This window comes from Triticum dicoccoides, chromosome 5B (assembly GCF_002162155.2).
Source record: "Triticum dicoccoides isolate Atlit2015 ecotype Zavitan chromosome 5B, WEW_v2.0, whole genome shotgun sequence".
In the NCBI taxonomy this organism is placed as follows: domain Eukaryota; kingdom Viridiplantae; phylum Streptophyta; class Magnoliopsida; order Poales; family Poaceae; genus Triticum; species Triticum dicoccoides.
This window is the reverse complement of record NC_041389.1, coordinates 666,215,723-666,230,603: the sequence shown is the minus strand read 5'-3', so window position 1 is coordinate 666,230,603 and position 14,881 is coordinate 666,215,723. Positions and strand designations below refer to the sequence as shown.

Sequence of the window (14,881 nt, the reverse complement as noted above, 5' to 3'; positions counted from 1 at the left end):
AAAAGTCAGTGGGAGCCTCTCCCACTGTCGTTCATGTTCAAAAAACAATAGCTCATGGCCAAGGGCAGCGTCGTCGATGTCTCATCATCTCTCTACAAAAACGACCCTGGACCTTGTAGATAATGTAGCGCAACGGATCCCTACAATCCCTTGCGGTGGTGCTTGGAACTGAGGTAGCAAAAACATAAGCCTTTGACTTAAGAAGGCCTCCCTGTCCGCGCTGGCATTGAAGTCTTATGGTTGAACCAAGAGATGTTGCGACCAAGGTATTGTAGAGGCCGATGGATCCTTGCTAGTGCGTTGGCTTCTTGCATGAGTGATAAATGGACCAGCCTTGCTCCATGCCTGAAGAAGAATGGTCAACGATGGGGGAATGGATAACTACGATGGATTTGAGCTTGGGCTGCCTAAAATGGGGGTATGGCTTGAAGATCTGCGATGGAGAATGGTGGCGCAACATGGGAGCACTCGCCCCAGAAAAAGGGGCACGACTGGCCAGGCATAAATACGCGGGGGACAGCTGGGTCTCCGGAACCATGGACGGACCGGAGGGAGAAAGGGGGTCTCCCTCAGATCCAGGCGATGTCCATCACGCAATTTCCAATGGCGGCGCCCTAGGGATAGGTGACTGAGAGTGGTGGGGTTGCCATGAGCTGTGAAGGAGGCGCAGCTACCCGTGCGGGTATCAATGGTGGCTCGTGGCCGCCGCATCCGGAGTTGCCAGCGGCACGGAGGTGGAGGGGAGCGGAGCTCAGGAAGCGCAGGACTTGTTGAAACTTTTCAGGTTGATACGATAAATTCTATTGCTCTGCTTTGTGTGCTTCCGCTAAGGAGAAAAACTTATGAAATACTTTACGTAGTTATTGTAGGAACTCAATTGATGTAATGATGCTATGCTTAATTGTCTAAGTGCAATTTCTATGATATATACATGCAGGAACTCAAAAACTATGATCTGTGCAAGTGATATTACATAACATGTGGCTGTTATGTGCGAGTGCTGGTTGCCACTTTGCACTGGCGAAGCTATGTACATTTGCGCGGGGGGGTTTCTTAGGGAGGACTTAGATTGATGTTTAAGCATTTGCACCCTCCCCGTACTTCTTTTGTACTCCAAGTGCCGCGGTGGAGCCCATTCTACTTTGGACCGATCATATCATGACTTGTGCCCGTGCCCGCTTCATCCATGCATTTCCTTCATATAACGTCTCTCCTTCTCTTCCCGAGTGTGTAGCTACATCCTCACTTAGCCACATCTTTCCCTTTCCACCCTTCCTCTCGCTGTATCGCAATTGTTCTTGATGGAACGGGAGGCGCGATACGTAACGGTGGTTCTTGCGGTGGCGGCTCTCGTCACCGCCGGCGGGCAACTCTCGCCCACCTTCTATGACAAGACGCGCCCGTCGCTCCAGCCAATTGTTCGACGTGGCATGGCGCAAGCTGTGCCAGTTTCTATATGTCATTAAAATATCTACCTATGACATATACATGTGTGATATATCATCCTCTCTCCGTCCCATAATATAAGGTGTTATTACATCCAATACTCACATATTGGATGTAATAACGTCTAATATTATGGGACAGAGGTTGTCGGGGATATACCCCTCGAGTATAAGATGACCTGATTGTATCATTTTTTTTCATTATTTAAGCAAGACCGCTAAATGAGGGCATAGCCCACTATAGCTTCTTATATAAACTGTTGGCCGAGTCGGCGCAAGTGGTAAGCTGGTTTTCTTACGCGAGAAGCATGCTTGCGGCACTAACAAAGATGAATGGTTATACGCTCGCTGGCCGGACGAGGAGTCGTACGCGCCTTCTTCTCCTGGCGGCTCTCAATTCTCAAAGGGCGGCGCTTCAGTGGCTCTTGAAGAACAATTGGATCCACGCACAAAAGTTTGTTCGATGAAATGCCTCGTAGCAAGAGAGATGTGAAGAAGATGATTGTCTAGTGATTGACAGGTGGGGCCAACGTTTCATTTGCCACATCAGTTGATCAAAGTTTATAGTCTTCGTCACGTCAGCCCGACAGGTGGGCCCTACCTGTCGGTTTGGCTGCTTTCGCGACCAAATCAGAGCATCAGCCGCGTTACAAATTAGGCACAATTTCGGTGGGTTTTTGTGCCCTGGCACAAATGTGGTACCGAATTGTTACCCTAGCCCCAACTGTGGTAGTTTTGCGTAAATAACTCATCAATATACTCTGGACGAAGGGAGTACACGATAGTATTACTCAAGATTCAAAATTTTGTATTTGGTTGTTAACAGGGACGTGTACCCTCGCCATCCCATAATATAAGACATTATGAACATAAAAGTGACCTAAACGCTTTTATATTGAGTACTCCTCAAGCTAAGCTGCATGTCTCAGTTGAGTGCAAGTGCATGCCCTTTGTTTTCTGAACAAATGATGGGCCTCGCATGGAAAAGCCTGATTAAGCTATAAAGTAAACTGCTGAAGCTCTGTTGTAATATTCAGGAGCGGTCATGAGGGCAGCAGCGACCGACTCAGAAAAGTTCATGACTAAAATGTGAGCCCCCTTTCTCGCAAAAAATAAAATAAATTTTTTTTGAGCCCCTTGTCGTGTTCACCGTAAAGTTGAGGAGAAAATCAGTAAAAAGGCCGGAGGGGTGAGAAATTCGGTGTGAAAGTTGGCACGAGAGCGAGAGTAGAAGCAAAGCCATCCCATCCCATGTTCTAGAAGATCACTTTATTTTTTCAGAAAGAAAAAGAAAGGTAAACTGGAGCCCGCGAGTCAAAAAAAGCCGCGTGGCCGGGCCGGGCCGGGGCCTCCACGTCTCCTCCCATCGCACCGAAACACTGAATCCCGTCGCCCTCCGGTGAATCCCCTGACGCGGTTTGCGCGCCTTCCGCGAAGCTTCCCCCGACGACACGGCCACCGGACACGGCGACAGTTGACAAGATCACAGGAGAGCGAGCAGACGACGACTAGGTAGTAAGTACGGTCCAATCCAAGCTACTCCCGAGCCGATTCGCACTCGTTTTCTCATACTTCCACTGGAAGCAATCCAACCGCGCCACCCCACCAACCAACCACACCGCACCTTGTCCGGCCCATAATAAAAGCAGCCCCTCCGCCCCCGCCCACGGCCTCCATTTTCCATTCCCATCCCGCAACGCACGCAGCTCGCTCGACCAGAACACCTCGGAGCAGCAGCAGCGGCGGCCGGCGGAGACCGTGTCATGGCGATGGAGGGCTACGACCGCGAGTTCTGGCAGTTCGGCGACCAGCTGCGCCTCCAGACGGCCACCTTCTCCGGCCTCTCCCTCGGCGACTCCATCTGGTCCCCCGCCGACAACACCGCCCCCCGCGCCCGCAACGCCGACCTCTTCTCCCCCTCCCCGGCGCCCGACAACAACAGCGCCGGGTTCGCCGCCGCCAAGATGAACGGCAACGGCCTCAACGGGCCCGGCCTCATCGGCTCCGGCAAGCTCGCCTTCGGCGCCACCACCACCAGCAAGGCCGACCGCTACAACAACGTCAGCCTCCCCGACGCCAAGCCCTACGCCAACGCCAACGCCAACGGCATGTACGGTGCCAAGCCCAACAACACCAACATGAACAACGGCTTCGGGCTCAACAAGATGGCTGCCGGCGGCGGGGGCTACGGCAACTTCAACGGCGGCAACGAGGGGGTGAAGAGCTACTTCAACAAGTCCATCGGCAGGCCGGCCAGCAACAACAGCAGCAGCAACAACTTCAACGGCTACGGCGGCAAGAAGGGCGCCGCGGACGGCAAGAAGAAGCACGCCAAGAACGAGCGAGGGGACAACAACCACGGCGCCGCGTCGGAGAAGCGGTTCAAGACGCTGCCGGCGTCCGAGGCGCTGCCCCGGAACGAGCCCATCGGCGGCTACATCTTCGTCTGCAACAACGACACTATGGAGGAGAACCTCAAGAGGCAGCTCTTCGGTAACACTAAAGATTTTTCTCTTGAATTTTTCTTTTGACGTCCGATTAGATTAGTTGTACCTAATCCTCAACACAAAATCAAGGAATCTTCTACTAATTTTATCAGATCTAGTGTAGTGACGGGTTGGTTACTTTGATTAATTTGCAGGGTTGCCATCCAGATACAGAGATTCAGTGAGGGCAATCAGGCCAGGGCTGCCCCTCTTCCTCTACAACTACTCCACCCACCAGCTCCACGGCATCTTCGAGGTGAAACTAATTCGAATAATCAAATTAATTTGCTCTCTTGTTTGCAATTTGATGACAAATTAGTGTTTAATTGATTGAACTCATCGCCTTATACTGAATCTCATGCACAGGCTGCGAGCTTTGGCGGAGCGAACATCGACCCGGCGGCGTGGGAGGACAAGAAGTGCAACGGCGAGTCCCGCTTCCCTGCACAGGTTTGTACCTACACCTTCACTCGCCATGGCAGAGTGCCGCTAAGCTACTTATTAAGTTGATATTGTCAATATAATTCCACGAACAAAAGTTGGCTAGAGAAATCTACTGCTGGCGAGCCAGTTGCAAGGCTGGCTTGAAGCGGAAGGAGATCAGATCAGATCAAGGACGAGCAAAAGCAATCAACCAATCGATTAGTTTATTTATTATTACACAGATGGATGTTGTTGTCTTGTTTAGTTGGAACCTAGTAGATCGTGGGCATAACTTTGCTAGTGACTGTCCAACAACCTCACCTCAGATTAGGTTGGCCGGTCAATCCTAGGCCAACCACCTGTTCTTCTAGAACTAGCACACTTGTCAACACACGCTCGGTCGGTTCTTCTAGAGGGGGTCTCAAACAAAGATCACTTTTTTAAAAGGGGCTCAAACATGATTGCTTTTTCGTTTTAGGGACTCAAACAAGATCACTAGCTTAAAGTATTTGAAGTTATATACAGCTATTAGTATATACAGTAGGAAGAAAAATTAAAAAGAAAAAAGGAAATGCTTGCACGGATTTTCACGTAAAATCAATGACATATGACTTAGATGTACCATACTTGATGCCTTAAATTAACAACACTGAATCTTCTACTGGTCTTTTGCATCTAAACAAAATTAAGGATGAACAATCCTAACTTGGAGTACTGTGCTTAAATTCTCTGTATGTCTTGCTAATTACAATTTGCGACGATGGATGAATTCAGGTGAGGGTGGCCACAAGGAAGATCTGCGACCCGCTGGAGGAGGACGCCTTCCGCCCGATCCTGCACCACTACGACGGGCCCAAGTTCCGGCTGGAGCTCAGCATCACCGAGGCCCTCTCCCTTCTCGATATATTTGAAGACAAGGACGAGGCCTGATCGAGGCTGCATGCCTACTGCTGATCAGGGAGGGACTGTTGAGGAAGGAACAACGCAATAAGATCGATCGGAGCATATATATATATACATACATACATACGATTAATATCATTATCAATTAATGGTGATATATACATACGTGAGTTTTATGTATTGGGTTTTCCATCCCGCGGGCTATGAAATTATGCGCCCCCCGCTGTGTATCATGCATGCGTGGTGATGGCTGCACAAGATGAGCCCTCGTGGACATAACTAATCTATTGTCACGGCTATGTATGTATGTATAATATTGAGACTTTAAGATGTTTCTCCTGTTGTGTACCTTAGCAGAATAAATCATCTTTTTTACTGAATTTGTTGATAGATTGGAAATTTGGAAAACCGAGCAATGCTTGGTGAGCTAGTGTGGTGCATCTGCACCTTGCCCGCCGGGTTCAGCCTCAGCTTCCCCTCCGGGAAGCTCCTCGTTGAGTCCAATAGAGCGCGCACAGGGGACCCTTACTCGGCTGGCCTGATGACAGGAACCGAAGCATAGCGCGTAAAACAACGATGCTATACACACGACACATGTGCACGATTTGTGGACGATGTAGTTAATCAAGCCGTTGGTTTGTGGGAATAAACTGCAGGACATCGTCTGATTTTGAATCGTGCATGAATCGGCCACACAGGCGTCGTGCGCAAAGCAGTTTCGCGCGTAAAAATACAATATGGAGTGGAATGGTGAGGAGTCGAAATACATGTGCCATTAGTTACTGGAATAGTCAGTGATAGATAGGTAGCGTGAGTGTTCAAGAACTTCCTGCACTAACAGGTTTGAAACCATTTTTTTTCAACATTTACTGAAATTTGTGAGCATTTAAAAATGGCAAATGTTATTAAAATCACAAATATTCATTTGAATTCCAAAGAGTTTTTAATAAATGTGAACATTTCTTATAATTCAGTTTTTCTGAAAAACAGTGGACAATTTTGTAATCCTGAAATTTTTTTAATCTGTAATAAATTTTGAAAAAAATAACATTTTTTGAAATTCCATTCAGAATTTGAATTCACGGGCATTTTTTAAATCCACACGCAGATTTTCTAAAATTCTGATTAAAATTTGAGAACTCGAACTTTTTTCACAGAAACATGTGAATATTTTTTATGAAAACTTACAAACATTTTTTGAAATCATCAAACAGAATTTTGTAAAATCTGAATAAAATTTGAGACCTCGAACTTTTTCCAAAGAAAATCTGAGAATATTTTTTATTAAAAACTCAGGAATATTTTTCAATAAATGCAAGAATTAGAATAAATAAATAAGTATTAAATAAGAAGTGAAAACAAAAATTAAATTAAACCAAAAAACCCCGGAAAAGAAACTACATAGAGGAGAAAACTGTTCAGGGAAACCTTCTAGAAGGTTCCCAAAACCGGTTTACCGCACTGTGTAAACGCTGAAGTGGGTCGGCCATATCGTGTGGCTCACATCCCTACTCTATGTGAATCGACAATAATTCGCCGTGGCGAGCGGCGGCGAATAGTAAGGCCGCGTTCGGACTCCCTCCGCTCCGCGGCTCCGCACCGGAGCGGAGTGGCTTGCTAGGTATAATACGTAGAGCTGCTAAAAGGGCGCTCCGCCGGCTCCGCTCCGCGGAGAGCGGCCGAACAGGCCCTAAATTCCTGCTTTTGTTCTAATTAATGCCTATGATACTAGTGTCTTCTGGGTCCCCCTTTTATAAAGAGAGAAATTTCGGTCTGTGTCACTAGCGAGTTTAGATATGCGAAGGTTGTCCCAGCCCATATTAGTCTATCCTACACTGGTTTTGCGAATCTTCTAGAAGGTTCCCTCTGGCTCTGTTGGGTCGGTTTTCTTTTGGGTGCTTTGTATTGAGTTTTTTTGGTTTCTCATTTTATTTTATGTTTTCCCTTTTTCATTCCCTTTTTATTTTACCAGTTAATTCCTATTTCTTAAAAAATTCTTGAACTTTATTCAAATCAATGAATGTATTTTCAAATCTATGAAATTTCTAAAATTTTGAACTTTTTGAAATGTGTGAACCTATTTTCAAAATATATGATTTTTTTCAAATCCATGAGCTTTTTCAAATGTCACAAACATTTTTTAAATACATGAACTGTTTTCAACTCCACCAACTTGTTAAAATTTGTGAACATTTATTTTCAAATCCAGAGTTCAAAAATTATGATTTTTTAATCAAAATTGTGAATTTTCTTGCAAGTTCATGAACATTTTTTTCAAAGTCGTGAACTTCTTTGAATCCGGAAACATTTACCAAATTCGTGAATTTCCTGTTTTTGTATTCAAATTTCATAAAAGTCAACAGTATATTGTCGGCGATATGAAATCAGAGGTCAACCTACCGGTGTTTAGCATGTCAAAGGAGTCAACGGCTAACAATGAATCCTCTGGCGAGAGCGCCCCCTCACGCGCTTGCCTGCTCGCGTGAGAGTCGGTTGGTTGGGCCGGCCCACGAGTCCTCTCACGCATACTGGCAACGAACACCAAGCAAGGCATTTTCTAAACAACAAAAAAACAAGCAAAGCAAATCAAACCAGACGAACCGACCAAACAACTCGGGAAACAATGAGACCAAAGAACGAAATACGGCAGGAGGCCACGAGGGGTATACCTATGATCAAATGTTTCCATTTAGGTCCTAAGTCAATATACTCATACATAGGTGATCTACTCGCCGACCAATTTCTTATAGATGTTAGGTTGATTGTGCATGTTCTAGTCATTTTCTTTATTTATTTGCCTCCATATCATTTTGGCTAAGCATGTTGGATGGCATTATTTCCATTCGAGGTCATCCAAATTGTGGCTTGTTTGATTTGGTTTAGTTCACCAGTTGGATGTAACAATAATGCCTAAGGGCCCCTTCCAGCTACCTAGTATCTCGTAACTTATCTCAACTAACAATTCTGGGTGATCACAGAATTTGAACAAGTTTGATTATGTCCCTCCAAACGAGGAGCATTCGGAGCCTCCAGCCTGTTTGGGACTGATTTTTGAAAACTTCTGTGTGTTTCTCGGTTTGACCAATTCCAGTTACCGCGGTCACACTAACATAGCCTACGGGAAATTAGGTAAGCAATCATGATCATTATCACCTAACAACACGGGTCCATAGAAAAGGCCGGGCATTTCGGGCGATACACTTAGGCTGTGCTTGGGATCGGTGTGCTTAAATACACGTTATCTACATGTGTAACTTACCGGGCTAGTAGCCATTTTCGCCTGCAAGCGAAACAACGGCCGGAGGCGTGTATTGTTTACAGGTGTAGTTCCACACATGGCCTGATCGTCTAACAGCGCCTCGTGCAGAGCTTGGAACGAAAAACTGGGTGGGCTAGGCAGGCTAATCTGAAAGGAATTGGTCTTGATCTGGCCATCACTTCATGCACAGTGTGAGCGAAATTACTAATTAAGAAGTACTTCTTGCGGAGATCACTCCAATTTCTCCGGGTTACGACAAGTGGCACACATGTGGGAGTTTCCCCTTTTTCGTAGATCCGTTTATTCAAAATGTTTTATCTCTTAAACCGTGCGTCAAATCTCGAACGCTTTCGCCATTGGATTCCTCGCGTCGATATCTTCAAAACTAAATCCCATGTTGATAGGTTTTGACGAACTTTTTTTTCATAAAAAAACCGGACGAAAAAAGCCGACGAAAAAAACGGACGTAAAAAACCGACGAAAAAAACTTTGGAAACACGGTTTTTTTCCCTTTCCGAAAGAGGCACGCCCGTGCCTCTGACGAAATCACAACCGTGCCTCTCGCCGAAACAAAACCGTGCCTCTCATGAAAAAAAACGTGTTTTTTTCCTTTTCCGAAAGAGGCACGCCCGTGCCTCTCGCGAAAGCACAACCGTGCCTCTGTCGGAATTAAAACCGTGCATCTCACGAAAAAAATAGAAAAGACATTTTTTTCCTTTCCAAAAGAGGCATGCCCGTGCCTCTCGCGAAAGCACAACCGTGCCTCTGGCGGAAGCAAAACCGTGCCTCTCGCGAAAGAAAAAAAAACAGAAAACGTGTTTTTTTTCCTTTCCGAAAGAGGCATGCCCGTGCCTCTCGCGAAAGCACAACCGTGCCTCTGGCGGAAGCAGAATCGTGCCTCTCGCGAAAGAAAAAAAAACAAAAAACGTGTTTTTTCCTTTCCGAAAGAGGCACGCCCGTGCCTCTCGCGGAAGCAAAACCGTGCCTCTCGCGAAACAAAAAAAACACATTTTTTTTCGTTTCCAAGAGGCACGGCCGTGCCTCTCGCGAAAGCACAACCGTGCCTCTCGCGAAAATAAAATCGTGACTCTCGCGAAAAAAATGCATTTTTTTGCGCAATTTTTTTTTTCAAAATTTTGTTTTGGTCAAAAAGCTAGGGAAGACCGGTAAAAAACCGAAACATAAAAAAACCGAAAAAAAACCTTTTAAAAAGCTGAAAACGCGTGCGTAAAAATAAAAAACAAAAAATTCGAAAGAAGCGTCCAGAGCGCGACACGTGGCGAATGACTGTGAGCGCGCCAAGTGGCGCTGATCATTGCGATGCTCCCGAAAGAGCACTCCTTAATTAGTTGCTCCCCAGTGTGAGTGTTTGGCACTTAGGCTGGACGGGCCATGGCCACCTTTTGCCCTCATGTGACGCAGCTTTGTGTTATAGCTGGCCAAACGGGCCATGCTAAATGGGCCAGCCCGATAGCACACAGGAACGACACAGCCTAGGCCCGGCACGCGGCACGCCATGGGCCATGCCTGGGCCTGGAGGCTGGGCCGGCACGGCATGGCTCGTTTATTTTTTTTTTGAAATATATAAATATATATGTCCTATATAAATACCTAATACTCTAATATGTTCAATAGTTTTGTAGTGCATGCGTACTTTTGTAGTACTTTAATATGTATTTTTTTATTTTTTGTAATATTTCACCGTATTTTTTTACATTTTTTAGGCTTTCCCCCCTGTTTTTGAAGGTATTTTGCAGAAAAAAAATCAAACCGACACGGGTCGGCGTGCCTAAGCGTGCCACGGGCCGGCCCACTTATATCTGGTGACGTGCTTGGGCTGCTGGGCCGACACGACACGACCTGGCTATTAATCGTGCCCTGACGGGCCGTGCTGTGCCAGGCATGTTTACGGCAGGCCGGGCCATGCTGGGCCGGCCCGGCCCGTTTGGCCAGCTCGGTTTTTCATATCATTTGTAGAAAGTATATCATATACACCACCAAATATATATCATTGCATATATTTTCATATCATATAAATTTGTTATTGTAAATGTTCATATTATTTTATAAAATTTGGTCAAACTTTAAAAAATTTGACTTCAGTCAAAGCTAATATATAAGCTAATATGGGGAGTAAATAAAAACGGAGGGAGTAAAATCAACTTGGCCGGTTTCCTTCCGCGCGCATTGGTCTAGCCGAGTATGACCCAAGCCTAATAACGCCCACTGTGGTTGCTCTTGGCAAGCCGGTCGTTTTCGGTTTACATGTGTCATTACGTCTGGGAGCATCATCCAGAAAGGCCAATGGTCACGATCAGCTCGGCAGGTTCCCTTGCATTCGCATCGGTCTAGGCGAGTATCGACCCCACGCCTAATAACGTCCACCGGGGATGCTCCTGGCGAGCCGGTCATTTTTGTTTTGCCTGTGCAATTTCGGTTGGGAGTGTCGTCCGCAAAGGTCAATGGCATGCCACTCGAAGGCATCCCAGTTCTGTATGGTGGGGTGTTACGATGGCATCTCCCATTATCAAAAAAATTGTAGGTGTAGAGTGGTGGCTTTGTGTTGTTTGATGTATATTTTCTATCAAACCATTGTTGAAGAATTTAATAAACATAGCTGTGTCCATCTTTTTATGCAGAAGCCCGGGGTTTCGACCTTCTTTTCTAAAAAAACAAGTCGAGTGATGTAGTTCCTCCAAACTGAAGCTTGACCCGACAAAAGACTAGCGATAGCATGTCTTCTGCAAAGATCGTGACCGCTGCGTTGTGGGAGAATCGATCTGCACTTGCACGTACTATACATCCAGCCATGCCCACCCATCAAACCCAAAGACCAAACACACCTGAAACCCTGGAAGCATCCGTATGTACAGTACGCACGTGATCCAGACCAATCGAAGCCTCTTGGAGCATTTCTAGCAGACCCCGCAAAATCCTAACCCACATAAACCGTTTTCAGGTCGACGAAGATCTCATTTGCGGGTCAAAAACGTGCGTGGCACAACAGAAGCCGTATATGAAACTGCATAATTTTTTTTTTAAATTAGCGAGAGAAGTTGCAACCATAGTAGTTCATCACATACTACATATACAACATGATCAAACACTAATTCATTACAAACACTAAACACTAGTTCATATTACATACTACATTCACTACTAGTAGTAGGGGGGGGGGGATCTCACGGCGGCGACCTCGCGGCCATGGATGATGCGGTGGAGGAGCTCAATCCTCCTCGTCGGATCTGCCGAGGTCGATGTACTTCTCCTTCTGCTCCACGCGGATGCGCCGCCACTCGTCGTCATTTTCCTTGCTGGCAAGGTTCATCGCGACCGCCTGCTAGAACACAAGGTCTTCGAGCTCCTCGTGGTGGCGCCGACGCTCTGCCTCCTCGCGCAAGCTGTGCTCGACAACGGAAGCCGCGACCGCGTCGACATCGGCGACGAAGTCCTCGGGCCCGACGGTGCCGCGGCGCATGATCTCCTGCAGCTCCTCCGACCACTCCCTCTTCACGTGGAGAAGCCTCACAGCGGAAGGGGAAGAGCTCGCCACGCGGCAGATCTCGAGCCCGCGGCGAACGAGCCCACGACGGAGGACCCCGCGGCATGCTGACGGTCGTACTCCTCTGTCTCGCGACGGATGAACCTCGACGGCGAGAGGCCCCGGTTCGTCCACTTCTTGGCCCCGCGCTTCCTCGCGCCGTCCGAGCGGACACGACGCTCGCGCTCGGGGTCGCGGCAACCGCCGGAGCCGCGGCCGAAGCTCCACATGGCGTTTCGAGGCAGATGCGGGCTCGCCGGCGGCGAGAAATGCGAGGGGGCAGTGGGGAATCGCGGTGGAACGTGACGGCGGAGGGATAGGGTTTTGATCCGTATCCCCCCCCCCCAACCCGTAGATATACCGCTTCTGCTGGGCGGTTTGCGGGCCGCAGTAAAAAAAATTACGGGCCGGATGAGTATACGAGCTCTGTTCTGGCTAGAAAATTGAGCTAAGTCCGTATACTCGCTGGACTTATGCAGATTTGCGAGATTTGCAGGGTCTGCTGGAGATGCTCTTACACTTGGTTCGTAAGCTTGACACTACCTTCGTGGAGCTTCACCAATGTTAGACCAGCCATTGTGTATCCAGCAGCCACGTGATGATAAAGTGGAGGAGTTATAAACGCGACATGCGTATAAAAATTAAATGAAAACCAACCAATGTTGAGTGGCTCCTCGACATAATGGAACAATGCGATCGCATCTATGTTAGACTTTGTAACATAGCCCAACTGCGTAATCTGTATATTGTGTAACCTTATAAATATATGTGATAGGCTACCCTTAGAGGGTTGAGCCAGTTCCTACAAATCCTACGTTTAACATGGTATCAGCCTAAACCTAGGACCTACTCCAACTCCACCCCAGCAGCCGCCGCCGCCGTGCCCCAAACCCTAGGGCCGCCGTCGCCGCCGCTGCCATGACCGCTTCCGCCTCCGGTTTCGCCAGCTCCGGGACCATCCCCGCGTCGCTGGCCGCCCTTCTCAATCTTCCCGCCCACGCTGGTGCGTCGCCGAGGCCCCAATTCTTCGGCACCACAGCCGTGGGTTCATTGTTCTTGGCTCCGATCCCGCCGTCTCCCGCGCCATCGACAGTGGTGGTCTCCACCGCTGCGATGATGGCGCCACCTGCGGCCACTGCTGGCTCGTCCCCGACACTCGCCATGATCTCCGGGCCGTTCCACTTCGACAACCTAATCACGACTCGTCTCACGCCGGACAACTATTTGTATTGGCGCGCCAAGGTTCTACCGCTGATCCATAGCCGCTCCCTCCTTGGCTATGTCGATGGTTCCCTGCCGTGTCCGCCGCAGGTTATCCACACCGTCCACGGTCCGGCCATCAACCCGGCGCACCGTGTGTGGGTGTAGCAAGACCAAGCGATCCTCTCCGCCATCCAGGGTTCCCTCGGAGACGGGGTCGCTGGCCTTTGTCTCTTTGCTGCCTCCTCCTTGGATGCGTGGACGACTCTGGAATATGCGTTTGCCCAGACCTCCACCGCCCACTCGATGGCTCTTCGCAGCAAGCTTGATGATGTCAAGAAACTAGACTCCTCTGCCACAACATACTTCAACAAAATCAAGGTCTTGGCAGATACGTTGACCTCTATTGGTCGACCGCTGAGTGATGAGGAGTTCGCTGGCTACGTTATTAAGGGTATCGATGCCGACTACGACAACCTTGCCGAGGCCGTCCACAACGCCAAGCCACCGCTTCCTCTGCACGAGCTCTTCTCCCATCTGCTCTTCACTGAGCAATGCATCGAAGTTCGCCGCTCCGTCACCACCATTGCCGACCAGCCAGCGGCCTTTTGGGCATCGCGTGGCCAGCGCCCCCCTGCACCTTCGTCGCCTGCCCGGGTCGCCACCCCCCTGCGCTGCCAGCTTTGCGGGCGTGAGAGGCATCTCGCCTCCAAGTGCCACAAGAGGTTTCAACGGAGCTTCCTGGGTATTGGTAATGATGGCAAATGTAATTAGCGTCAATTTGCCATGGCGGATTTTGGCCCTCCTGCTGCTCATGTTGCCGCCAAGGGCAAGGATACACACGTCAAACCCGGCTTTACACCGTCATACCCGATTGATCCCGCGTGGTATATGGACACTGGCGCCACGAATCATATGACGAACGAGCTCACCAAGCTGTCCACCCACCAGCCATACTACGGTCACGACAAGGTTCACACCGCCAACGGTGTAGGTATGCCCATCTCTCACATTGGTCAAGCATATCTCTTAACTAGTCATCCATCTAGGCAGCTTCATCTTCGTAATATTTTACGGGTCCCCTCGGTGACTCTTAATCTATTATCTGTTCCAAAGCTCACTCTTGATCAATGTCCTATGTGAATTTCACCCGTTTGATCTTTTTGTTAAGGACCGAGACACCTGGGAAATTCTGCTTAGTGGTCACCTCAGCCATGGCTTATACCGCTTGGAGGATCCATCCGCCCCGCGCGTCTTCAGTGGTGTTCGTGTGTCGCTGTCCCAGTGGCACTCTCGCCTTGGTCACCCTCCCACTCCCATAGTTCGCCATATACTTCACCGTCATGAGCTGCCTATCAAATCTAGCAATAAGGAGATGTCCGTGTGTGATGCCTGTCAACAAGGCAAAAGTCATCAGTTACCATTTGTTTCTTCTACCCGTCAAGTAACGAGTACTCTTGAACTTGTGTTTTCTGATGTGTGGGGTCCCGCTCAAACGTCTGTGAGTGGTCACAACTATTATGTTAGCTTTATTGATGCCTATAGTCACTTTACCTGGCTTTATCTTCTTAAGCACAAACCTGATGTGTTTGATATATTCATTCAGTTTCAAGTGCATGTCGAA

The 14,881-nt window shown here is 48.2% G+C and overlaps 1 protein-coding gene across 1 annotated transcript; it reads left to right on the top strand.

Annotated features, from left to right (window-relative positions):
- Positions 1–3,104: 3,104 nt before the first annotated feature.
- LOC119312461 (B2 protein-like) lies at positions 3,105–5,632 on the top strand. Its single transcript, XM_037588184.1, has 4 exons — positions 3,105–3,938; positions 4,087–4,187; positions 4,298–4,381; positions 5,129–5,632. The coding sequence occupies exons 1-4, from the start codon at positions 3,209–3,211 to the stop codon at positions 5,282–5,284; spliced, it is 1,071 nt and encodes a 356-aa protein (XP_037444081.1). The 5' UTR covers positions 3,105–3,208; the 3' UTR covers positions 5,285–5,632.
- Positions 5,633–14,881: the final 9,249 nt, after the last annotated feature.

Bases quoted from the DNA above. Each gene is read 5' to 3' on its own strand.
- LOC119312461 (XM_037588184.1), top strand. From the start codon at position 3,209: ATGGCGATGGAGGGCTACGACCGCGAGTTCTGGCAGTTCGGCGACCAG. The intron at 3,939-4,086 runs GTAACACTAAAG...ATTAATTTGCAG, and splicing joins CCTCAAGAGGCAGCTCTTCG to GGTTGCCATCCAGATACAGA. The intron at 4,188-4,297 runs GTGAAACTAATT...TCTCATGCACAG, and splicing joins AGCTCCACGGCATCTTCGAG to GCTGCGAGCTTTGGCGGAGC.